This window comes from Chinchilla lanigera, unplaced genomic scaffold (genome assembly GCF_000276665.1).
Source record: "Chinchilla lanigera isolate Chin_1 unplaced genomic scaffold, ChiLan1.0 scaffold00001, whole genome shotgun sequence".
In the NCBI taxonomy this organism is placed as follows: Eukaryota; Metazoa; Chordata; class Mammalia; order Rodentia; family Chinchillidae; genus Chinchilla; species Chinchilla lanigera.
In genome coordinates, this window is record NW_004955402.1 from 29,055,825 (window position 1) to 29,081,513 (window position 25,689).

General features: G+C 36.3%; 1 protein-coding gene across 2 annotated transcripts in view; it reads right to left on the reverse strand.

The window, feature by feature from the left end:
• The window catches only part of Rit2 (Ras-like without CAAX 2), a 399,125-nt gene that overhangs the window by 317,943 nt on the left and 55,493 nt on the right, over window positions 1-25,689 (reverse strand). The window contains exon 1 of one of the 2 annotated variants that reach the window (XM_005372848.2): window positions 22,487-22,894. The exons of the other annotated variant lie outside the window; for it this stretch is intronic. Coding sequence (XP_005372905.1) covers window positions 22,487-22,589 — 103 coding nt within the window. The 5' untranslated portion in view covers window positions 22,590-22,894. Of the gene's footprint in view, window positions 1-22,486; window positions 22,895-25,689 lie in introns of those variants that run through there. 2 annotated transcript variants of the gene reach the window in all.

Below are 25,689 nucleotides of genomic sequence, written 5' to 3' on the forward strand. Positions count from 1 at the left end.
CAAGCACAATGTCGTGAGTTCGATTCCTGGTACCGGAAGAAAAACAAAACAAAAAAAAACAAACCAAAAAGAGAGAGAGAGAGAGTACAATGAACAACTATCTACCAACAAATGAGGAACTTTGAAGAAATAGATGATTTCCTGTATGCTACCTACCAAGACAGAATCCGGAGGAAAATCAGGGATAGCTTCACAGTAGAATAGTGTTCTGGACTGTGGAAGGATTTGCACTCTACTACGAGGTTGAGAGGAATACAAGGGAAGATCTGGAAAGCCAGCATGTGCACGGTAGAATTAACATTTAACATGAAGCATTGGGATGGAAATCACCTCCCATTTCATAAAACACCTTCTAGCACTTCCCAAAATACAGATCTAGGACTGCACTGACCAGCAAAGGGAAGCACGAAAGGAAGCCCCGGGAAGAACCGCAGGCAGAGTAGGAAGCCAGGATGATGTGCTTCTGCTGTTACAACTATTGTGCTGGGAAGGAAGAAGGCGAAGCCACGCTCAGTGGCTTCTCAGAGACAATTTCCAGAAAGAGGAAGAGTAACTAAAATTCAGAAAGAGTCCTAGTCTTTCTTCAGGGCAGGAGCCCTCGACTTTGCATCTTTTGTTCCCAACAGGTGGCCCAACAGCTGGTCCTGCGTAGGTGTTCACAAAACAGATGAAAATAAATTATTTATCTTAATAATAATTATAGTAACACTTGGATGTGTTTCAATATTTGCTTATTAACGAGCACAATTTTGAGCATTGTGCATATATTAACGTAGCTAATTGTCAACATAACCCTGTGACGCACCTCTGCACCTGCTTCTTCCGTTGAGCCAGAGGAAAGTTTTCTGTTTACTATGAGTCTTAATTACTTGCAAGTTTACTTTAGTCAAGGTACTCAAATATAGTTTTGTGGTTTCTTCTTCCTTCTAATCCTTGTGAACTTGCTTTTACTTATTGTGAGACTGAAAAAGGATAGGTCACCTTATTCTGCAAGTGTTCCTTATCAGATACTCTGTCTTCCTGGTTTCTGATAGGAGTTGGAGGTAATTTGTCTAACTGCTCCAGTGGTACAGGAAAGGATCATAAACTCATTGAGGTTTTGTGCTTTAGTTTTTATTACTTCATATTCCTGTAGTAAAGCCAATGCAGTTCCACTGTGTGTCTTGAACTAGGCAAGGGTTTCTGGATGCTACCTAGTGAAAACGAGGTGGGCCTTACCCCTAAAATTCAGTTTGCCTCTCATTTCATTGCTGTTATTAGTACATCGTGCCTTATTCATTTTACCAGCCTAGTGTAGGAACGATATTACAAACTCTAGTGTTTTATCTTTGAGGTTGGGAATTGAACTCAGGAGTTTCCTAGTAAACTACATCTGGGGCTCTTTTCATTTTAACATAAGATATCATTAATTTGCTATCTTAGGTACTTTTCTCTCATTGCTGGAACAAAATATTTGATGCCCAAGATTAAGGAAGAAAAGATATATTTAGCTCAGTTTGTGGAGATTTTAGTCCATGCTCGGCTGGCGTCAGGCAGAATGGCACATGGCAGATGGCAACAGTTCATATAGGTGTAAAACAGAAAAAGTAATAACAATAAAAAGGTAGGAGCATGAAAGAAGACTCTTTCTGTCCCTTATATTGTATGTAGGCTACCCACCCTAGGGTGGGTATAGCACTCAGACCCATAATCCTTGCATTGGACTATGAATCAGTCGCAAACTCTAGAAGCCTGCCCCAAGACTTAATGAGGCTATGGGGGGAAATCTAGACACAAAGCATAACAGTTGCTAAACCTCCAGGCTGAGTTTTAACCTGTTATGCTCTTCCCTCAAACTCCTTGAGTTCTAGGATTGCAAGCATGTGTCACCATGCCTGGAGACGATGTCTAATAGAAAATAAATTTGAAAGACTGAGTCCTACTTCAATTTCTGCCTTTTTAAATAGCTATTTCATCTTAAGTAAAACTGCTAAAGTTTCACAGATTCAGTATCATTGAGATAGGCATATTACATCCCCTAATATCTTTTATTGGTTCTTAGAGGAACTTTGTAAAAGTAGAGTAAAAATGTTGAAGTCTTTCAACATGTTATTCAATAACTATAAATGATATTATGTGAAAGGGGCATGCTAAGATATTTTACACTGGTGCAACATTAAAAAGGTGATACATATGAATCGATATTCAATTATAACTTCTTTCGTATTCAAATAATTCTAATAAATTAAATTGTCTTCAAGGGCAATACTATAAGAGTAGTGTAAAAACAAAGTGAAACAAAATAAAAATCTGCCCCATCCCTATCTTGCATGAACATAGAAAGTAGATTTTCAGGGATATATCTATCATATAAATTTTCTTCACAATAAGATGATGGTATAATTTAGGGCAAGATGGAAAATGGGACACAGAGCCCACCAACTATACAACATTGTAGCGAATTCTGTCATAAATTATTTTCTGATTTTTATTAACAGCTAATAGCAAAATTCAAACTGAATGATTTATGAAATTTGTCCACAAATATTTTCTTGAACTTGAACTGAACTTTGACGAGCACAGTGCATTTAGTTAGTTAGGCATGTTTATCTTCAATTTCTACTTCACTATGCTTGGATCCTGCTCTGACAGCCATATGGATGAAACTGATTACACAGTCACCAACCAGGGGGTATTTGATGGAAACACACCCAAACTTAGGGTGTCCTTCATGCGGTCTTTGACTCTGACAGAGGCAGGGTAGAGAGATGTGTATGAAAGTGTTGGTTGTGGAAAAAATTACACAGCAAAATGTTGACCTTGATTATTTCGGAAAAACAGAGATTGAGGAGCTCACTGAACATATAACTCACTAAAGCTAGTCTATTTTAAAAGCAAGTTCCTAAATTTATCTTGTTGAATTTTAAACAAAAGAAATATACTTCTATTAATTCCTTCTTTGAACCTCTCTACATTACATAATTATTTTTTAAAGTACGGAACTCTGTGGTGTGACACAGACCCAAAAGATATCTTTGCCTTCAAGTGTTTTCTAAGTTCTGTGAAAGGGGCAGCTACACAATCTTGAGACAGAGGCTCAATTTTGTTTGTTTCTCACAAAGGCCATCAAGTTGCACCAACTACTTAATTTAAAGAAATGGTTATTTGTCTTGATGCACTTACTAAAGATTTATTTTTTGATGTAAAATATGAACATCTGAAAGCCATTGTGGAAATAAAGTGCTGACCATTGCAATGTTTTCATACCTCCATTTGGAATACATTGATTTTGGTAAATGTGACCATCAGCAGTAGGTTATGAATATCTTCATTTGCACATTTTTTCCTGTACATGGGCCCCAAAGTCAGTTTCCTGGGAGTCACCTTTGCCTCAGTGTGCTTTGGAGCCCTGCACAAGAAAATGGATAATCCTCTAGAAATTAAAATAAAAAGGAAGGCAATTCAATTATCTGGCAAAAAGATGCATTACAGAGGAAATTCCATTATATGCTCCAAAGACAAAGTTGGTCTTTGGATTACTTGTTATGTAGGACTCCAAATGCTTCAGACTCTAACCCTCACTATGACAACTGAGAAAAGATTTCATCTGTTTACCTAAACTTTTCTTCTTTAGCTATGTTTACTACACATCCAATACATCCAATTTCCCTTGAGTCTTAGCTACACTGAGATTTTTAGATACCAGTTATATTTATATAAGTGAAATAATTCTAAGCACTGACATAATTCCAAATTTGGGGATTTTCCAAATCCCAAACCATTTGCCACTTCATGGATAACTTAGATGATACCTGAAGTTAGATGGGGTCACAGAACTCTTCTACCTATAGAATCACATACATGTAAATCACTGGGACTACTCCACCATGTTTAATAGGAAACATCTCTAGATACTCTAATTCAGTGCTTTCATGTCTTAAATGAGAGAATTGAGACACAGAAAGAGACTCTTTAACTTGAAGATGCCCATCCTTTACCCTGTGTCTCCTAACATACACATTTTAGAAAGGGCTCCATAAAAATCTAACTCCTAAACACTCAAGATAGTGGCTTTTGGAGTCAAAAAATTAGGGCCCAAAATATAGTGGTAAGATGCCAAAATATTCTATAGTCAAGAAAATTTATTTTTAAACAATATTGAAAAATTCAAAATGAAGCTATAAAATTTACGAACAACATATCAAATCAGTCATAGTGACTTTTCCCTTTTTTTTGTTTTGTCTCAGATTCTAATATCACTCAGCATAGCTCTAATACAAGAACAAAAGAAACCAAAGAAATCTTGAATAAATATGTGAATATGAATGTCTACAGCATTGCCTGTTATAAGGGTGAATAATAGAGGTTGAGATTTATAAAATTTGTGATGGAGCTGGATGGCAAACTCCTGTATATAGGAAAATAAGAGTTTGACAATGCAGAAAAAGTGGCACTGTGTTGAATATGAAAATGTACCTGGGGAAACTGCACAGAGGATATACCATCCTTGATTATATAAATGTCTTGAAATTAATTAATAGATTAATATAAATATATGGAATGGCACATGAGGAGAGAATAGCTGGAATGCGAAATAAAAGTATATCAAAATATTGATATAACCCAGTGCAGCGCTGCATGCCTGTAATCACCACTACTTTGCAAGCTCAGGAAGCATGACTGCAAGTTCAAAGCCAGCTTGGACAACATTAGCAAAATCATGCCTCAAAAATAAAATAAAAACACCTGGGGATATGGCTCAGTAATAGAGAGATTTCCTACCATGTTCAAGGTACTGGGTTGAATTCTCGGTACCACAAAAAACAAACAAATGAAAAATCAGGTAGAAATTAGAAAGCTGTTTTTTCATACCAAGTAGAAGAACTGAAATGGCAAATTTAGTTTTAAAAATGGAGAAATACACAGATAAATTTAAAACTTAGTATTTACAAGCAAATGTATTTAAATTACTAGCTTCTACATAAAAACCAAACTTTTTTTAAAAATTCAACGTAATCATTTTATCTAAACCAGAATGGCACAAGGAAGATTATATCTGCAATAGCTATCCACGTATTTACCTTTAGTAAGCTTCGTGCGCTGGCTGATTTGATAAATGGGGTAATATTTCAAAGATGCAATTTCTAAGTCTCTAACTCAATTACTGTGATAATTTGATTGGGCCAGATATTAAATATTATTTCTGAGGAAAGTACAGAGTTTGGATGTTTAATTCATCTCTTTCCCTTAAACTAATACTACAGGTGAGGCATCTTAAATCAGGCGAGATTTTATCTTTCAACTCTGTTTGAAAAGTTCTGACTTGCTTAAACACAACAATATTTGCATTTACAAAAATTAAAACTGGACTATAGTTGACAGCTGAAAAAAGTCTCATGTAGGGCAATTTTTGAAGAGGTAGAAGACTTATAGGAGTGAGAATGCTTTACATTGGGCTGGAAGATGGAAGGGAGGAAAGAGAAGAGTAATATAAATGTTAATCTGTCAGTACATTTCAACTTCTTGGAGATTAGGAGGTCCAGGACAGAATGTTTTCTAAAGAAGGCAGTGTACATAAGCATCGGCTGATGAACACACATGAACTGAATGGAACCAACAATTGTGACCTATTTAAATTCCCATGCTCTGTACAATAGTAATTCATAGAAATGTGCCACGGACCAGGCTGTCCCTCCTCAGGTTTTCAGAGCTATGAAGGAGATCTAGACCTCCTAAACTGTGAAAATAAGTGTGCATTTCCAGTAAGAGCAAGATATGTTTATATTATCAGAAATACTGTTAACATTATCTCATAACAGCTTAAAAATTGTTCAACTGACCATATTTATTTATATTCTCAACATCTCAAAGAGAAACACAGAAGATAAACGCTGTGCTCTAACAACGGATCACAGTAACTGTTGGAAAGTTACCCTTACTTTCACATCTTTCTTTTATCATTCTCTAACAATATCTAAACTAATTTAAAATCATTCTGTCTAATTGTTGAATACAAGGGCTGGGGATTTAGCTCAGCGGCAAAAGCGCCTGCCTGGCAAGCGCAAGGTCGTGAGTTCGGTTCCTGGTACCGGAGAAAAACTAATTGTTGAATACATATATTTTCATTAGAATTATCCACTATGTTAAATATTGACCTCAGAGATATTTGCTTTATTCTTTTGTCATAACAGGTTATGTTCACTGTTTTATTTGTATCAAATATTTTATACTAAAAATAATGTGCAAAGATTAAATTCCAGGGATATTACTTAATATAATTGATGAAATTGTTTATGTTGCATTTGTCTAAATTTTGAGAAAATTTTGGGCAAGTATGTTGCTCAAATGAAATGTGGTAAACTATAAGAAGAAAATGAAAGATAATGGAAAATCTAGCTTCATGGTCAAAAAGAGATGTATTTTTTTCTTATAAAAAGATTTTAACCATTGTTAGAATAAAAAAATTATTTTAACTAGTAAATATAGACTGTCTAGCATATTCTGAGTCCACCTTATTCTGAGAGAGAAATTAAGCAGTATGGTGTAGATCAGTACTTCCCATATATTACAGCAAAATAGCATTTTATGGGAACTATGGCAACATCTCAAGGTCTAGGCTGTACCACAGACTAGATAAATCCCAAAACTCCAGGGATAGTGTCAAACCCTCGGTGTTGTTACAACTCTACTATCTGATTCTAATATGCAGATGAGTTTGAGCATCATTACTGCTCACTGTCAGAACTTCTAATTTTGTAACTATGGGGTGATACATGAGAGTTTGTATTCCTTACAAGTTTCCAGATAATGCACTTGTTAAGGAATAAGGAACAACACTTTGAGAACTACTGTCTTATACTATACAGCATTAAAAACTATACTTTAAGGGAATTTATAATATGCTGAATAGACTATACATACATAAAATTTAATACAGTGCATGGAGTATGTTAAGTGTCACAAAAATAATGCAGAAAATAAAAGCTAAAACAATTGAAAAAATTACTATGGGTTTTAGATATTTACCTCATATTTATTATGGGAAAATAATGGCACAGGAAATTTTACAGAGTTATTGAAAATGAGTAGATTTATAGAGCTAGGTAGGCATCTATATGCGTGTCTGAGAGACAATGAAAAGACATTTTAGCTGTAGCAAAGGATATGCATAAGAAAAAAGTAGTTCCTTTGGAGTACACTTATAGGAAACTTGTGCTAGTGGGTCTACTTGCTAGAGAAAAATAGTTTATCCACCAGACATTGGAGATTTTTAAGGACCTAAAACTGTTACAGGCTTACTATTAAAAGGATCTCCTGGGGCAGGTTTGCAGCCAGACTCCAGTGAACTCACTATTATATAAATCAAAAATGTAATCCTGTCTCTTGGAAGATCATTCATCACTTTCAGGAATAAGACATTTTTAATATCAGAAAATTAAACACAAATGGATATTAAAAACTCCAACAGATGATTAATCAATAAAGGTGGAAGGAGAAGACCTTATTAGTTAGATAGAGATTAGCTGGTATAGCTCAAGTGGAAGCTATAAACTTTGAAAATTAAAACTGATTGCACACACAGGAGAGATGGGGAACAGTCAGGAGATACTTGAAATGCGTGACCTTCCACAGCAAGGTCAGGCTGAACAAAATAGTGAAGCCATGCCAGCTTCCTGAAGTCTCCTCTGCAGTCATTTGATTCTAAAATCTAATTGTGCACGAAGCTTCCCACATAAGACAAAGATATGTAATGCTGGAAAAAGGCATTGAAAAGTGGTTCCTGGTGATGCTTCCTCACAGTAAATCAGAGCATGTTTCCAAAAAGTAGAGAAATTTGTTTGTTTGTTTTTGGGTAGACCTGGAGGCTTAATCTCAGAAGTCACCTTTCCCCCCACAAAAAAACCACATTAGTAAAAGTAGCCTTTAATTCCCATCCTTCTAACTCATTTCCTCAGGATTATATGAATGTTTTCAACCCTATACACAAAGGTGGAATTGCAGAGACTGAGGAGTCAACCAGAAATGCTTTTCTGTGAGCGAGAGGAAGTGATGTCATCTCAGCACTGGACAAAATAGAGAGGAAAATCACTTTCAGTCAGACAAGGAGCAGATAGTGCTTTTGGAATGACATAATATTAAATATAGCAAGAATAACAACAATTATTAGTGTTTATGTAGAAGTGGTGGGTAACAACCCACATTAATAAATTGAATGGCTACTCTAGTATCACTGCTGTTTCCCATAAAAGGAAACATTTGTTCAAGGATGATGAATGCAGGATCCATAGCACTGCTAAGTGAGTAAACCAGGATTGAGATGCTCGGAGCTGGATCTTAAATCTTTGTTCTTAGGTACACAGTATGCAAAACAAATCAAGGTTCACAAGAGTGAGCTGTCATATGAGTATTTGGGATGAAATGAGTAAACAGGAAACTTACATCTGGACTCCTGGGAAAATTGTCCATGTTACTGGCACACGATTATAACAGGGATAGCTAGATAAAGACAAAGGGGGTGGAGTTTTATGATGTTCTATGTTGGTTCTAAGTCAGTTATCTAAGAAAATTTGTATAAAAGAAATAACCAGGAAAATTAACAACAAGATCATCTCTGAAGTGAAGGTAGTTTTATTTCTTTTAATTTTAATGTAATATAAGATTTTTGGAATATGTACCACTGTGTACCATTATGCCACAGGCTTCTGAATGTAGAGCCTGAGACTACATCAGTGTTGTGATTCTAGCACCCTGAAGAATGTCAGAAAGCCAGAGACCAGAACACCTCAACTGCATATTACCTAAATGAATTAGTTTAAACAAGCCTTTTTGACAGAGGGAGATTCCCAAGATCACTCTGATCTGTAAACATGTTTTCTTTGCTTTACTCTCATTTAGAGTATGTAAATGTAAAATGGATTTATACATTCATCTGGAGAGATACCAAAAGTTTTAGGGTCACTAAGAGTAATGCCACTACACACATTCTGATCATGCAATTGTCCACGCATATGTGAATTTTTGTTGAATATATATATATAGCTAGGTATAGAATTGCTAGGTCATATGGTAAACATATATTTCTATCTCCACATGTAGTGCTAAATCATTTTTCAGGGTGTTGGCTTCAATTTATAATCTATGTTCTAACGCATATTTTAATCTTTGTTATTTTAGTGATTTTTCTTTATGGTTTTAATCTAGATATAAATTTCATTTAATGTCAAGATCTAAAGGAATATAATTATATTCAAGCCAGGGCACTGAATGAAATGCACTAAGAAATTAAAGACCTGGAGAGGTCAGAGGAATGTGTCCTGGCTCATCCACATGAAAAAACTGGAAAGAAGAAAAGACAAGCAAAGGTACTTCTCGATAGGAGGCAGAATTTTAATGCATGTCTATCCATGTTCGTAGTCCAAGCTGTTTCAAATATACTAGGCTGTCTTGGAATTATACTCAAGAAAAATGCAAATAAGCTTAGAAAGGCAGACAACATGTGTACTTGTCACAGCAAAGTATTTCATACAAGTATTTTCAAGTTGTTTTATGTGATGAAGTAAATGGAAAACACAATTTTTAAGGGTAGAAAGTATAAAGCCTTTTATGGGCTGGATCCAAAGAAACTAAAAACTGATACTGGATGGTTAAACTTTTTCATTGTAATCAAGCAAGTGGAAAGAAGTAAGCAGCTGAACAGAAGAAGAAAATGAAAAGAAAACAGTCTTCATCCTGGAGTAGAAAATTGTGTGTGTGTGTGTGTGTGTGTGTGTGTGTGTGTATGTTTGTTTGCTTTTTATTTTTATTCTTAATAACTTTGGAAATTTTTGAGAGCCCAATGCTTTTGCCTATGTAACACTTCTTAAATTCTTGATTTTAGAGATTCTTGAAATTAGAGAAAAGGGATGACTTGATTATAAATTTGTTCCAAAATAGTATGCTATTCTTGGAAATTCTTTTATTTTTATACTACAGTTTATCCAATTTACAATTAACTCATGGCTGAGGATGGCTTTTCTTGTAGTAGGAAAGATATATAAAAACGTGATTTATTCAGAATTCACTGTCAGGGGCTGGGGATTTTGCTCAGCGGCACAGTGCCTGCCTGGCAAGCGCAAGGTCATGACTTCGATTTCCGGTACCAGCAAAAACAAACAAACAAACAAAAAACCAGAATTCACTGTCATAATCAGGATTCTGTGTCGGATGTTTCAGTGTTGACTAAGAAACAATAATTCTCTGAAATCTGTATTGACATTTTGAACTGAGAACTGCAGAGGTAAACAGTGTTCCCTAGGCTCATTCATTAAAGTTTTTTTTTTCCACAAATATTTCATAAAAGATTTTCTTCCTTTTCCTTAATCCCAGGAAACCTAAATTTCTGGAATAGTACTCTGTTCCAGAAATGATTCAGTAAATTAACACATGATGTATTTTTAAGGTTTCGTATGTATGTGTGAACACTGCTCCTGATTTTAGAGCATCTTCTGACATGTGATCACTTCTTGTAACATGGCATTGATTTACTTGTACTTTACTATCTGCCAGATTTTGTGCACAAACTCACATTGGCCCACCTGGGTCAGTGAGCATTTTAAACACAGGGAGAACTCATGTACCTTTAGATTTATTGTACCAAAGACTTCATGTGGCCTGAGACCAGATTGCTTCTTAAGCCACAACGCTAGTTCCCATACCTTCTGTTAGTGCCAGTTTCTTTCTCTATATTGATTGCTCTTTGTACCAGGAAATTACAGAAAATCAAAGAATTGTATAGGGTTACCTCAGTTTAGCGATTTAATTTGTTCTAAGATTTGAAAAAGATGGTCACCTTTGCATGTGTGGGAATGAAGACCATGGTCCTATTTGTCACGTGATGCAGAGTTTACAAATGAAAACATTTTGCTAAATACTTCTCTTTGCAAACTGAATTCTTTGTAAACAAAAGCATTTGTGAACAAAAATACCAGTATAATTTATTACATGTGCTTGCCATCTTATTCTCTCCATTCCATCCAGGAAAAAGAGGAAAATTAAATTTACAAAAATATTTGAGAATTTATGCATCATAACAGAAAGAAGACTATGTTGCATGCTCCAGAAACTTGCAATCAAGAAGGGAAAATAAAATATAAAGAGATAGGTAGTATGTCAAATCCAAAATCTAAGTAACATTTAAGACAATAAAACATATATTAGAAGAACCTGTGGAATTGTGAATTAGTGATGAAATAACAATCAGAAAGGATTTCAGCTTTACAAAGGGAAAAGCATGTTTGGCTGAAGTAGACAGGACTTATATTTAAAAATATATATTTGAAAAGATTCTGGACAACCAGATCAGACTACACAAAATTAGGAAAAGTAAGAAAGATTTTATGTTAGAATTACTATGTGGATGATCTACTGGAGAAGTTTCAAGATTTGGGGCGGACAAAACCTAACATAATTTATCTGGAATGGGGCTGGGGATTTAGCTCAGTGGCAAAAGCGCCTGCCTGGCAAGTGCAAGGTCGTGAGTTTGGTTCCTGGTACCGGAGAAAAAAAAAAAAAAAAAAAAAAAATTTATCTGGAATGCTAGATGTCATTTTGAGTCTTCTTAGAGCTAAGTGTATTTTATAATGAGAAAGAGAGAGAGAGAGAAAGAGAGAGAGAAAGAGAGAGAGAGAGAGGAGAGAGAGAGAATGCAGGAGATGAGACAGCGCAAAAGAGAGAAAAGAACAGAAAACAGAGATGGGAGATACAATCCAACAAATCCCTATACCAGAGCCCACGGCAAGTTACAATTTTTCAGTATCTCAGCTTTTGTAATTTTAGCTCTGAATCTCTCCATCTCTCTTCTGTTGCCAAGATGCTCTTCATTGTCAATGTCAAGCCCTCTCCTGTGACTCCTTGTGACTCATAGATCCCCTTGTGACTCCTGCCATATGCTTCTGTTCCTTGGCTTTTACCTTCCTGCTCTGTCCAGCTTAACTCCTTGATGTCTCCCACAGGGCAGCCCTCCCTGTCTGAATGGCACTGAGGACACCCCCCCCTTGATGGCTACCGACAGATAACGTCACATATCTCAGACACCTGGAGTCCTTCGGGCATTGGATGTCAGTCTGGTGGCAATAAAGTGAGATCACTGAAGATATCTGAGCAGACAAAAGAAGCAAAACAGTATTTCAGGACATCAGACTGAAAGTGATGTGAAGACCAGATAGAGTGGGATGTTGAGAAATAAATGAGACTAGATGGATCAGATGAGACAAATGCACAAAGATGATAGGTGAAGTTATTACAATTTCAAAACAAATGTTATGGATTTCTAAGCGTGTGTGTGTGAGAGAGAGAGAGAGAGAAAGAGAGAGGTCAATATAGGTCAATTAAGATGAATACAGGAATTAATTTCTTCTGTAACTAGCCAACCACCCATATTATTGTCACTGAAATTACTACTTAATAGAGCAAAGATGAAATGAATAATACAAGGATATAGACAGCAAGAGCAGGCACAGAGAAATTGGATGTATGATAACAAGCCTACAATATTCAGCTCTGATTGCACCTTCCTAAAATCCACCTCAAAAATCACTTATCTCTATTCTAACCCATGTAGAAAATAAAACACCTTAAGTGAAGGTTTGGAAGGAAAAATAGGCAAAAAGGGAGGAAGGAAGGAAAGAAGGAAGGAAGGAAGGAAGGAAGGAAGGAAGGAAGGAAGGAAGGAAGGAAGGAACAGAAGTCAGTCATCAGTTTAAATGAAGAAATAATTATTTGTAATCCACAGTTTTTACTATTTTCTAGTGTCATCTACTCAAGCAACTCTCTGAGACAAGTTTAATTAATGTCATTACTGAGGCAAGTGTAAGTGACCTGTGAAAGATCTAATAATGTTAAGAAAAAAATTCAAAATGAACTTATCCATTGATGATACAAATATTATTCAGCATTGACTGCGCCAAGCTTTGTTCTTCATATCCTATAAGCAGTAGTCATTGCATTACCCGTTGTCCCCATGATACAGGGGAGAAACCACAAATATGGGTTTTCTCAGGTATGCAAACCTCTTGTTCACATTTTTCTGCCCATATTTCTGTATTGAAACTTCACCCTGCAGCTGAAGAGTGGGCTGAGAATAAAGGGGATGCGTGGCATACTGGACTGTGGTTTAGGGCCTGATCCCTGAGGGTGGCTGTCCTGAAAATCTTCTCCAATATGTACATTCATACATGAATTAATCACTCCCTTCAAGCCCACTAGTATGATCTGTAAGTGAGGGAAACACCACATTCATACTGCAGGACACATGTGAATGCTCAGGGTGCAGGTTTGAATAGGGCAGAGATACGTGAGACACTGAAGGGTTAATTCCCATTGTGCTGTAAACTGAGGGAAGAAGTTGAAAGAGAAATACTATGGACGAAATGAGACTCATTCCTCCTGTGTGAGTCCAAGCCAACTCATGTAAAGATACACGTGCGTTTTTGCCACCCACTTTAAAGCAGATCATGAGAACTATAGACTGGAAAACTAAGGTTTTCGTATCCATCTATTAAGTGATGACTGAAAAGTTGATGTCGCTAAACAAATTGTATTCTGATCAGACTTATGCGCTGCACTCCCACCACAACTTAGAAAACTAACTCCAAATAAAAATAAATTAAAGAGCAAACTAAACAACAGATAATAGAAAAATAAATCTTTTGTAAAAGGGGAGGGAATCAAGAGATGGAGGGAGGGAGGAGGGACGGAAGGGGATGCGAAAAGAATTCATATGTGATATGTGCATATATCAACTCTCCACATGAATGTAATATTAGGTCCTGCAAACATGTACTAACAAAAATGAAAACTAAAACAATAATAAACAGTACCCTTGTGTCATGCTTCTTTGTGAGACCACAAATTTCCAGTCTCATTTTAGTTCAATGAAAGACAGTTTCGTGGGACTGTAAAGTACCTTTCCTTTAACTCACCTCTCAGCACAACTTTCCTTGAAAGGGCTTCAACTTTCCATTCTTCATCTGTCCTGCAGGGACAATCAGGCATATAATTCTCTACCGCAAATAAACTTGGTAGTGGCAGGGTGTTAAATCGCCTGGGGTGTATGGAGACTGCAACAGGCAGGTCTCCACCTATTAATGCTGTGATGCTAGCTGGAGTAGTGTTAGAGTAGGAAGAAAGGTCAGAAGTGATGATCTGGTACAGGAGCCAGCAGTAGCTGTTAGCTGATGCCTGCTGAGGGACCAGAAGAACAGATGGCACTGCCTGGTCATAGTCATCAGAGAGCTAGTGTTTATGAGTAAAGCCCGAGTGATTAAACGGAGATCATGGAAACGCTGTGCAAATAACAGCCAAATTCAGGGATAAGAGTTCCCTCCATGAGAGCAAGCAGAACAGAGGACTGCCATCGTCCTTGTAAACCATCACAGTTCCACCACACTGCAAAGATACACATGTACAATCAGTCCTAATTGGCAGCCTACTTTGCAAGCACAAGAAGCATATTTGATGCTACTTAATTGAAAGCAATATGACCTACTAGAAAAAACCATACTCCAGGAAGTCAGGAGACTTCTAGTTTCAAAACCATAGCTGAGCATCTGAACAAATTTTGATGTGTAATTCCAACTAACTTTCCAGTTTCCACTGTTTTCAAAATACTGCCTGCACATGTCTATCATTGTTCCTATCAACTTGCATCACAGTTCTCTGTGATGCATCCTTTGGTGTCTTCCAATGAATAGGAGATAGTGCTGAGGTTATTGCTAAATTCTTGATAATAGTTAAGGGCTTTTCTCTAATTTGGGTGCTAGACACACAAACACACACACACACACACACACACACACACATGCACACACACACATCAGTACTTGTTGAATAAATGGACAAGGATGGTACATTCTTTCTCTGGCAACTGATTTCTGTTCATTATGATATAATGTATATAGTTAGAGAAAAATATTTTCCCTGAGGTAGACTAGCATCTCACAGTCCTAAAAAAAAAACTTGCCTGATATATTAAGCATACTGTTTATTTTTTCATTAATCATGATGAAAATTTCAGTGCATTTTTTTTTCCCAGTACCTGAAACCGAACTCACAACCTCGTGCTTGCCAGGCAGGTGCTGTGTCACTGAGGTAAATCCCCAGGCCCCTTCAGTGCATTCTTATTATTGAATTTACTTGATTGATTTACCTGGGTTACTTGGTTTTCTTAAGGCTTGGAAATTTCCTAAGTTAGGACTCCCAACTCTCTCTCAGTGGTCAGAAATGCTGTCTCTAACACCTAATGCTGCTTCGTATGTTGAAACGCTGATCAAAACTCTCATGCCTGCAATCCACTTAAATAGGATAGTACACCTAATTGTTTGGTAAGAAAATTAAATTGTTCAAGTACTTTTGTATATGTAGTTTGGCTTAATGGCTAAAATACATCTGTACAGATGCAGCTTGAATTGGAACTCAGATCTATAGTATCATCTCCTCAAAAGACAAAATAAAAATTTTCAGGGTGGGATAATAAAAATGATGTAAATGTTAGAATAAAACATGTATAGAGACTTTGGGTTTATCATTTATGATCTCTGTGTTGTTGGGCACATTATGCTTTTATGTCTGTGGGCCTCAGTTTTCTCACCTTTATGGTATTGACTGTAGTCCATTACCCACAGGGTAGCCATGAGGAGCCAGTGCAGGTGGGTGTGATAGGCCGTTCTTCCCTGGGACACCTGACAGCCTATATGTGTGTAAACGGCCGAGTGACATATGGGTGGCTTAGGGACCTATACATGCTCATTCATTTCCTAGCACTTTTTCTGGCAAGAACATAGAGTTATGCTAACTTTCTTTCATCAGTTTAGGATCTATGCTCAAAGTGCCTATTATCTTGAGAGTATTGTCTGTTATCACTTTCTACCTGAATTACTGTTGCAGTCATTGCTTCACTGAGTAGATGCAACTGACTTTTCCATGTAGCTTTATTTGGACCTTTTGTTTAAGTTGTGCTCACAGCACTGCAGTGGTGAAGTTCTGTAGTGTGAACAGAGTGGCAGCCCTTAGGGAGGATAGCAGAGAGCCCCTGAGTCCTAATAGTTTTTCATCTTCTCCTTGTTGTGCCTTTGCAATCCACAATTTTAAAATAGTATGTGGTCTTGAAAGAACAATTATTCACATTTATCAGGCCATAAGTTGGGCTAATGAGATACATCCCAGATCCTTAAGAATGTGAATGATGACTAGGTTGTTTGCCTTGATTTAATTGCTCAGATAAAGGCTCCATTTTCTACCTCTAATTCGCTGAGATTGAAGGAAGTGATTGAAGGACGTTTCTGTTTACCTCAGAACATACCGTTATTGCTTTCCTTTAATAAAACTGTGCTACACAGAACTCTGAATTTATAAAAGTGTAGGGGTGAGTATAAGAATACTCATAACAGATGCATTCTAAAGAATTTTCAGTTCTCTAATATTTTTGAAAATTTAGCTTATTTTTTTTATATATCTTCTCCAACTTTTTCTAAATTATACATTAAACACATCTCAGATTTTTCCAGCTACACAAAGTCATCAAGATCTCTTTATGAAAACCAGAGGGCTCACTCCCTCCTTGGGTTTGTGTACCTTGTTTCCGTTTAATTCTGCCTCTTAGCTCTCTTCATACTTTCTATTCTTAAACACCAAGAGTTGTGCTCATCTTTTGATAACTGATACAAGCATCATCTATGCTGTGACTTATGCTAATGTGATTTATCTCTGCTGGGCTAAATTTGGGTTCCACATTCTGATTTAGCCACTCCTTACTTTGAGCTTCTGCAGCTATTACATTAGAGGGCAGTTTTAAGCAGTTTTCCCACCATGAAATTATAGACTCCTAGAGGACAGGGATTAAACTCAAAATCATAAGTCATGCATAACATTCTCTTTTCCCAAAAAATTTCCTACTGTTTCATGCGCATTTGGCACATAAACATGTATACTGAAGCACTTTTTCTCCAAGGTAATTCTGGTATGTGTCCTAGGGACCTGGGGGAGACATGTGAAACCCATCTGATATGGGGATACATTAAGTGCCTTTCCCATGCAATTAGAGTGGAAATAATATAATTAGAAAACTTGAGTTAACTTCTCATTCTTACTTTCTCAATTCTGTGGATTCGTGAACAGATCTCTTAAAAATCTCAGTGCCTCTGCAATCTCACCTAAATAGAATATAGATGATCTATGCACTTTCTTCAGAATTTTATCATCAAAAGTCATAAGACACCATAGGTAAAATATATCTGAGAAAATATGACCCCGGTATGATTGGCTAAGGGCTGCTGAATAATGAGTTTACAATGGGAGAAGCAAATGTGAATGCAGGGCTAGCAAGTAGCAACTGAGCACACTCTAGCACTCAGGGGCAGCTGTTATGTATCAAGCCACAAGGACACAAAAAGCTCAATATTTAAAACAATTATAAAAGACTACTTACAGCTCATAAAATTCAGCTATAATTATCAGACTTGTGCTACATTTTCTTTGAGGGAAGGGAGGGCATGATGGGCACTGGAGCAAAGAAGGATACAATGCTAAAAATATACCTAAAATATATCAAATTAATTGGAGATTTGGCCCAATTATTCCTCTGCTTTGTCTTTAGTTTTAATCCCAACATATGTGCATATAAATTTTTGTTCTACTTTAATTTGATATTATTTCATTAAACATATATATGAGTCTTATGCTTATTGTTAAAGTACATTTTATTATATGTACTGTCAGGTGCTGCTTAAGAGCTAGGATGATTTCTGAGAAATTTTTCTTTCGGTGATATTGTCATTGTGCAAATATTACTACTTCTACAAACATACATGAAATAGGTGCTGCATACCTTGTCTATATGAGGGATGCATGTGCATGATAAACAATACCAGATTAAGTCAAGTACAAGAGAAAATTAACCTAACACAGTTGTTTATTATCATTGTCAAGTATCACATTAAGGTCCATAATTATATATGCAATCTTTTATGTGAATGACAGCATTTTAGGTTGTTTCTTACACCAGCATGAGCAAAATGCCTAATGCATTATGGTCTAACCTCAAGATGGCTGTAACATTACAAGTTGGCAGGAACTGGTCAGTTAGATTATAATCTAATGGGACCACCACCTTATGTATGGTCCATCAGTGCCCAAAATGTTGTTAAGCAGGGCATGACCGTACCTAAACTGTGTAACACAAAGTTATAGAGCAAGTAGAGAGAAAAATGGCTATACCATAGTGCAGCAAATTGACTTATCCATCATCTCACACAGTTATACTGTTTTGCATGTGTAGCAAGAGAGTTAAAATTATTCAACTCACAGGAACCTCTAATACTATGAAGTATTATTACACACAGTCCTCCTATTGTACATTAGAATTTGACTTATTCATTCTACTTCTCTGCTAGTTTGAGTATGTATCTGCTACTCTGAATGGCCCAGTCCTGATTTGGGTTAAACTCTGTAAAATTTAGCATAGTGAAAAAACAGTTTACAGAGAGTCAGAAAACTGTGTTCTAGATGTGAACTAACCCACTACCACATGCCTGAAACTCTCAAGCCCTCAGTCCTTCTATTCTTTAAGTAAAGATGAGAACGATTTCCTGTGTATCTGTTTCCTACTCAGTTATCACACTTGGATAAAATTAGGTAGAATACTTAATAGTATTGTAATCATATATTTTACATATAGAATAAAAATATTGCATATAATATTTGACTATATTTATCTAGAGATCAAGTATATATAAATTTGAGTCCTAGTATTGTTCATACTTTCTCTGGATATAACATTCAAGAAAAAAAACCTGGGCTGGGGATTTAGCTCAGTGGCAAAAGCGCCTGCCTGGCAAGCGCAAGGTCGTGAGTTCGGTTCCCGGAGAAAAACAAACAAACAAACAAAAAAAAAAAAAAAAAAAAAGAAAAAAAAACAATATTTTAACAGACTTATTTTTTCCTAATAGTGATTTTTTTCCTCTTATTTCCCTTATGACCAGGCAAAAATTATTTCACCGGGTCTCGGGTTTTCAATCTGTGAAATGGAGACACTGTGTCTCAGATAGTAGTCAGAAGTAAATTTGGGCATGAAATATATGCAGCCTTTAGCTGCCCTTATTGTATGCTTTTCAAATGTTTCCCTTCCCCTGCAAAAAAACATAGGGCCAGGCCATAGCTCAGTGGCACAGCACCTGCCTGGCAATGTGAAATGTTGAGCTTGATTCTTGGCACCAAAGAATAAATAAATGTAAATAGTAAATAATAAATAAATAAATAAATAAATATCTCTCTAGACAGCATCCAGTTTAAGCGTGTGCATTATATGTACTCAATAAACTTGACTGGTTTGTTATTTCTGATAAAGTACATTTATTCACTAGCATGTTTAATATTATGGGGATTCCTATTTCAGTAAAATAGCAAATTTTTTCACAATTTCCTACTTTACTAGTCAGACATGGATTTTAAAAAGATGATTTTTTAGTAAGCATAGATCACTGAGATTTTTCTCTTTTGAAAATTATGGTTAGAGTAAAGTCAGATTTCCATCCATGATCAAGGCTGACTCATATCTGCCTTCAAGACTAATATCACAAGAGAGGGAAGCATTCCCCTTCGCTTTTGCAGAAGAGGGGCCTCTCCTAAAAATCTCTAAACTGAACTTGGACAACCAGTGGAATTTCTTTTACTGATCCAGAACTTCCTCTATATGAAAAATGGCTTTTTAAAAATTTTTACACTATTTGAAGGCAAACATTTTAATCTTTGAGAAAATGTTTATATTGCATGCAGTGCTTGAATATTTATATACTGACAACACTAGATAAATCATGCAGATGGGGAGTCCAAGATCAAGATGCGATTCCATTGTTGTGATTCCAAAGTCTAGGCCTAAGCATCTGCATTTTCCAGGTGTTGAACTGCAGTGCAAATAATACTCTCTGGAGTACCATTCAAGTGTGTCATTTACACAGTACAACTGAATTCTTAATAGTACATAGCATAACTTTATTCTTAATCTTCTCTGTAGGCAAACTGGTTACCCTAATCTTTATCCCACTGAACAAGTTTTCTTCAAGTATTTAATGATGAGCTATCTTTTCTTATAATTGTGTAGGTAAAAGCAATGCAGGCCTCTCCTCCAGCCACTGTATTGTTGAAAATTTCTAGTTATTAGAATGATAGCAATGAACAGCCAGCAGTAATAATACTGAAGGGAAGTCAAAACAAAGGATATACTACTACTGTCCCAATATCATAATACAATCGTATACTGCTGGAGGACGTTCCAGTATAATATTCTACTCTCCAAGGTCTGCGTCCATAGAATAAAATGTAGTCACTCTATTCCCACATACCCATATCCTGGACAAACATGGAAACACCAAGCCAGCAAGCAAACAGAGCACAGGGGCCTGGCCCATGGCAGCATCTCCTTCCCCTTACTGGAGACTGAGGCAGGTTCTGTTGTTGAGTCTCTTGCCTTTTTCTTAAATCTGCTCTTCACTCTTATCAGATTTTACTCTCATATTGCTTCTTCCTCATTGAATTTTGCTGCCTATATTCTTCTAAAGCGTAGCTTTATTAATTTATTTTAAGGAAAAGTAAAACAAAAATTTATAACAAACTCATAGGAGAATAATAATAGTTAGTGCATTGTGTATTGCTATCTTTAAAGCAGTACTCAGAGTACAAGATAGGAGCACACAAAATTCTTCAGTTGATATCTGTGCGAACCTTTCTTTTCAATACATTAAGAAACAAGGCTTTATTTATTTAGATTTCTTTGTTCTTCTTCCTTCCTTTCTCCCTCTCCAAACCCTCACCTATTTTGATTCTTCCCTCTTATGCCATTATATTTAAAGTAAAAGAGAAATCTTCTTTGCTGTTATTGTTTAAAGAACTCATTCAAACAGTTGCACAATATTTCATTTCATATTTCTTTCCTAGGATGGTAACTTTTCTCGCTTAAACAAATACTTAACTACTGGTTACATACAGTTCTTTTTTGGGGGGTACTGGGAATCAAACGCAGGACCTCGCTCTTGCCAGGCTTATGCCCCTCAGCTATATCCCCAGCCCTGGTTTCATCCAGTTCTAACCATATTTTCCTCTGTTTCTGGTAATTCATTTTTTATGTAGATAAGGAACATTGGTTTCTTAGTGTTATGTTGGTGGTTGTTTGCTTTCTTACTGCTTCATCTTCAATGTTACTAAAGTCATTATCTCTCCCCACTTTCTGTCATGTTCTACATTCTTCTCCTTTAGGAACCATCACCAAAGATATTAGCTATTTGATTTATGCTGTCAAGAATATTACCCTTGCGAGGCACGGTGTTGTGTGCCTGTAATCCCAGCATTTGGGAGGCTGATGCAGGAGGATTGCCACACGTTAGAGGCCAGTAGGAGTTTACAAAATAGGTTCAAGGGAAGCCTGAATTATACAGCAAGATTCTGTCTTTAAAAAATGAAAAAAATATACGTTGTGCTCAACTTTGAATCTTTTAGTCAAGCACCAGACCATTGAATTCCTTTGACACTATTTATCTAGACTAATTCTATCATTACTTTTGTCTTTTAGCAGCTCCAAACATATATCCCCAGTGGGGATTTTTTTAATCCTTATACACAAAACTATCTGTAGCTCTTTATGTTCTAGTGATATTCATAAGTCAAAACTATTCTACATTTCTCTCATCTCAAACACTACTATATATCTCTTTTTATAACTTGCTATATTTGGATTTCAAAGTCCACAAGAAACCAAATTGTGGACGATGTCTCTCCTTTAGGTATCAAACTGCATGTACCAGACATCACCTTCATTTTCTTACTACATTCATTTTTTTCTTCTGGCTTTTTTTCCTTTAATTTAGTTAACCACAATGCATGGTTTGATCACCCTATATGCAGTAATCACCACGGCATGGGTCCGGTGGTGAATGCCATTCTGTAAAACACTGTCACTTTCAGAAAACAACTTTCCTCTTGGCATTCAAAATACATACATGCTATGTCAGACACAGACAAGGAGAAAGAAACAGGAAGCTCCTAATCAAAGAAACAAACAAAACAATCAGCAGTGAGAGTCTTGTGTGTGTGTATTTATGTATTAAAAAGTATTTATAGCACTTCTTTCTTTATATGTATACTTTTAATAATAGGAATACATTTTCCCCATACAATATCTAGTTACTAAATATCATGCTTTAAAAAAAAAACAACATTTCAATTAAGAGCAAATATTACACAGGATGAGACAAGAAAGGTGAATTACCCTCTGAGAGCACTGTGTGTCATGAATTCCTGTCTGAATTCTCCTGTCTTATCAGCATCCCTTTAACAGTCTTTATACTTTCAAACATCCTGCCAGACACTCTGTGTTTAAGTGCCGCTCTAGCTGCTAACAGCATCAGCATTATCATTTTTCCCCCACTCTACAGAGTTGCCTCTAAAGATGTCCCTTTTCCCAGCATGTGGGGTTGAAACTTACCGCTTTTACCAACTCCCCCTGCTCCCAGCATTACCACCTTGTACTCTCTGGACCCGCCTGATGCGCTGCCTGGGGAGCAGCTGGCTTCATTTTCCACCTCCATTTTACCCGAAAGACCGGAGGAGAAAAAAGAAGAAAAAAGTCACCCGTGTCAGGTGCTTGCTCAGATATTAAACAACTCTAAAACTGTGTCAAAGGAAAGGTTTAGTATGAAGTAAGAACCATCAGCGTCGGGCTGGCTGCTGGTCCTGTGCTGGAGCGGGTCTCATAGCAACCACTTCAATTGCTTCCAATAAAAATCTGGCTTGTACATCCCCCCTCCTTCTGATCCTTCACTCTTTCACGTCTCCCACGATCTCTTTCTCTTGCTTGCTCTGTGTGCATTTCTTTCTTCCCTCTTCTGCCTCTCCGTTTCCCTTCCTCATTTTCTCTCTGTCTTCCTATTTCCTGCCCACCCCTGCACAGCGCTGTTGTCTGATGCACACACGTTTGACTACTTTCCAGGCTGAGCTGTCAGAATAGCGTGAACCACAGCCTTAATGGAAGATGCTGTCTTACAGGCTGACTTCTTCAGCTACAGCTTCATACACTATTTTTTTTTAAAAAATTAGTCAATTAATCATGTGGAATTTCTGCTACTTATTTCCTTGCATTTTATCAATATTCTCCTGTACAGTTTCACTTCTAGGAAAAGGGACATTATCATTTTATGCAAAAACAAACAAAAACATAACAAAACGGTAACTGTGGGCATTTATGGATGAGACTTTGGTGTCACTGAAACAGTACCTGGCTAACAGGAATCTGTTCTGAGGTCTTGTGAGTTGAAGTTCTAACATTGGAAGTAATTGAATTAGGTCATTGTTGTGTTTGAACATGGATCATCCTTGTTTACACTAAGTTATTAACAACAAACTAAAACATAAGGACCCTGTCAGGCATGAGAGAGATACATGGTAAATATTCTTGCTGACAATTACAGTAGAATGAAAGATGACAGAAGACTATCTGTATATATCTATCAAATATACAATGTCCTGCCCTTGTTTTGAATTCTGAAGATTTTAATTCTTTAGTTTCCTCTGGAGAGCATCTGAAACACACAGGTTTTAGGATGTTCTCAGTAATCCCTAACAGTGTTAGTCAGATTCTGTCCTTCTCTCAAAATGATGATAGGCTGTATTATTTATTTCCTGATGGCCACACTTGGACCATGATTCAATGGAGTTCATTTGCATACATACAGCTATCCTATCAAGATTTAAGTCTCTTCTACAAAAGGAAGTATATTTAATCAGTTTCTTATTCCTCTATATTGCATAACCAAATACTGGCTACAGGGTAGGTGTTCAGTATATTATTGCTGGTCCCTGGAAATGTTGAAATTGTCAAGGCCAAGAGGACAGGCTTTGAAGCTAGATTGTTCATGTTCAAGTCTGGGCTCAGCTGCATATCCTTGGAGAGGTTACAGTGCATAATTTTTCTGTGCCTCAATTTCTTTAACAATAAAATGATTCATGAAAACAAAAAATGACTCATTAGTTATTAGCTAATGAAGTTAGATAATATTTATACAGTTCTTAAAACATCATTTGCCAAATTGTAAGTACTATATAGATGTATGAAATTATGATTAATTTATTATTATTTTGAGGCAATGTTACAATTAGTCTACACTCAAAAAAATTCACCAGAGAAGACTTCTCATGTTTATTCCCCCCGTATGTCTTCTCTGATAATGTATCTGCTCAACTGTTTCTATTTTCATACCACAATTTTCATTGATTTAGTATCAAGTTTCAGAATTCTTCTATGTTCTGGACATAAGACTTCATCATATAACATTTTTGCAAATACTTTCACCCAGTCTGTTGTTTTTCTTCAAGAATATTTTAAAGAATATAAACTTTAAATTTTAATGAAATCTAATTTGTTCTTTTCTTCTTTATGAATCTTTTCTCTTTGCTTCTCAGAAGCTTTGTCAGGCTTTGAGTAATTTTTTTTCCTAATGATCATATTATTGATTTGTCTTTTTCTTCATCCTTTTGTGGCTACAATTCTAGTCATCATGCTACTATGAATATCTCTCTAATTTGTAACTTCACTTCATTTTCCTTTTGAGCTACAGAAGGGAATCTAATTTCCTCCTGGATATTTTCCTCAAAACCCTGTCTATGAATTAACCTGGTCTAGAACAATATTCTCCTCATCCTCAGAAAATGAAGTCCTCACTTTCTTCAATCTGTAGGAGATTCCCTATACTCCAAGTCCTGGCTCTGCTTCTTATATTTGATCTTCATTACGGAAACACTTCCTTAGCCTATCCTCACTGAGTACAAGCTCCCTGCCCTCCTTCTCCTTTCGGACAGCCCAATTTGTTCTGTAAACAAATGTCGGGCAAACCCACCCAAAATGTCAACCACCCTGACCCCCGTGCACACACTTGTATATCAAGTGCCTAAGTAATACACGCCAATAGCTTAGACTATCACATGAAGACACAAAACATTTTTTCCTGTTCTGTGTTCCAGTGAGGCCTTCAGACCCCACAGAGTAGAGGCAGGCACATTCAGCTATTTCTCCCAACAAAACTGTCATTTCTAGGTTGGGATCTAATAAAGAACTGAAGCTAGATTATAATTATTCTATGATTTTTTAAGTGAAATGTCATTGTTTGATAAAATGAGATGCATAAATAATAGGGTTAGCTCTTAGGTATTTCTGGGTTTTGTTTCTAGTTCTGCTACTGAAATTTGTATGACCTTGGATGAATCATGTGTTTCTTTAGCTGTCGGTCCCACCATCTGTTACTCTTTTGCTGTGTTAGCAACTCTGATTTGGTGGTAAAGTACAGAAATTTTATGACAACTATATCCTTGATCATAGCCTTCATTTGGAGTACAATTTTTTTTATGTTGTTTAGGAGAAAGAGATGCATAGATATGTCTCTTCACTATAAATAAATTGATGGCTCTCCAAATATCAATCAGCACTGACAGGAAAACTGAGATAGTCATTTAACTTTCTACTCAGCTGTTCATTTATCTGTCCATATACCTTATTTGGAAGTCAACAATATTTTTCCTTCTTGCATGGAATAAAAAAAGAAAAGGACATAAGAAAGAAAGAAAGAAAGAAAGAAAGAAAGAAAGAAAGAAAGAAAGAAAGAGAGAGAAAGAAAGAAAGAGAAAATGAAATATAGG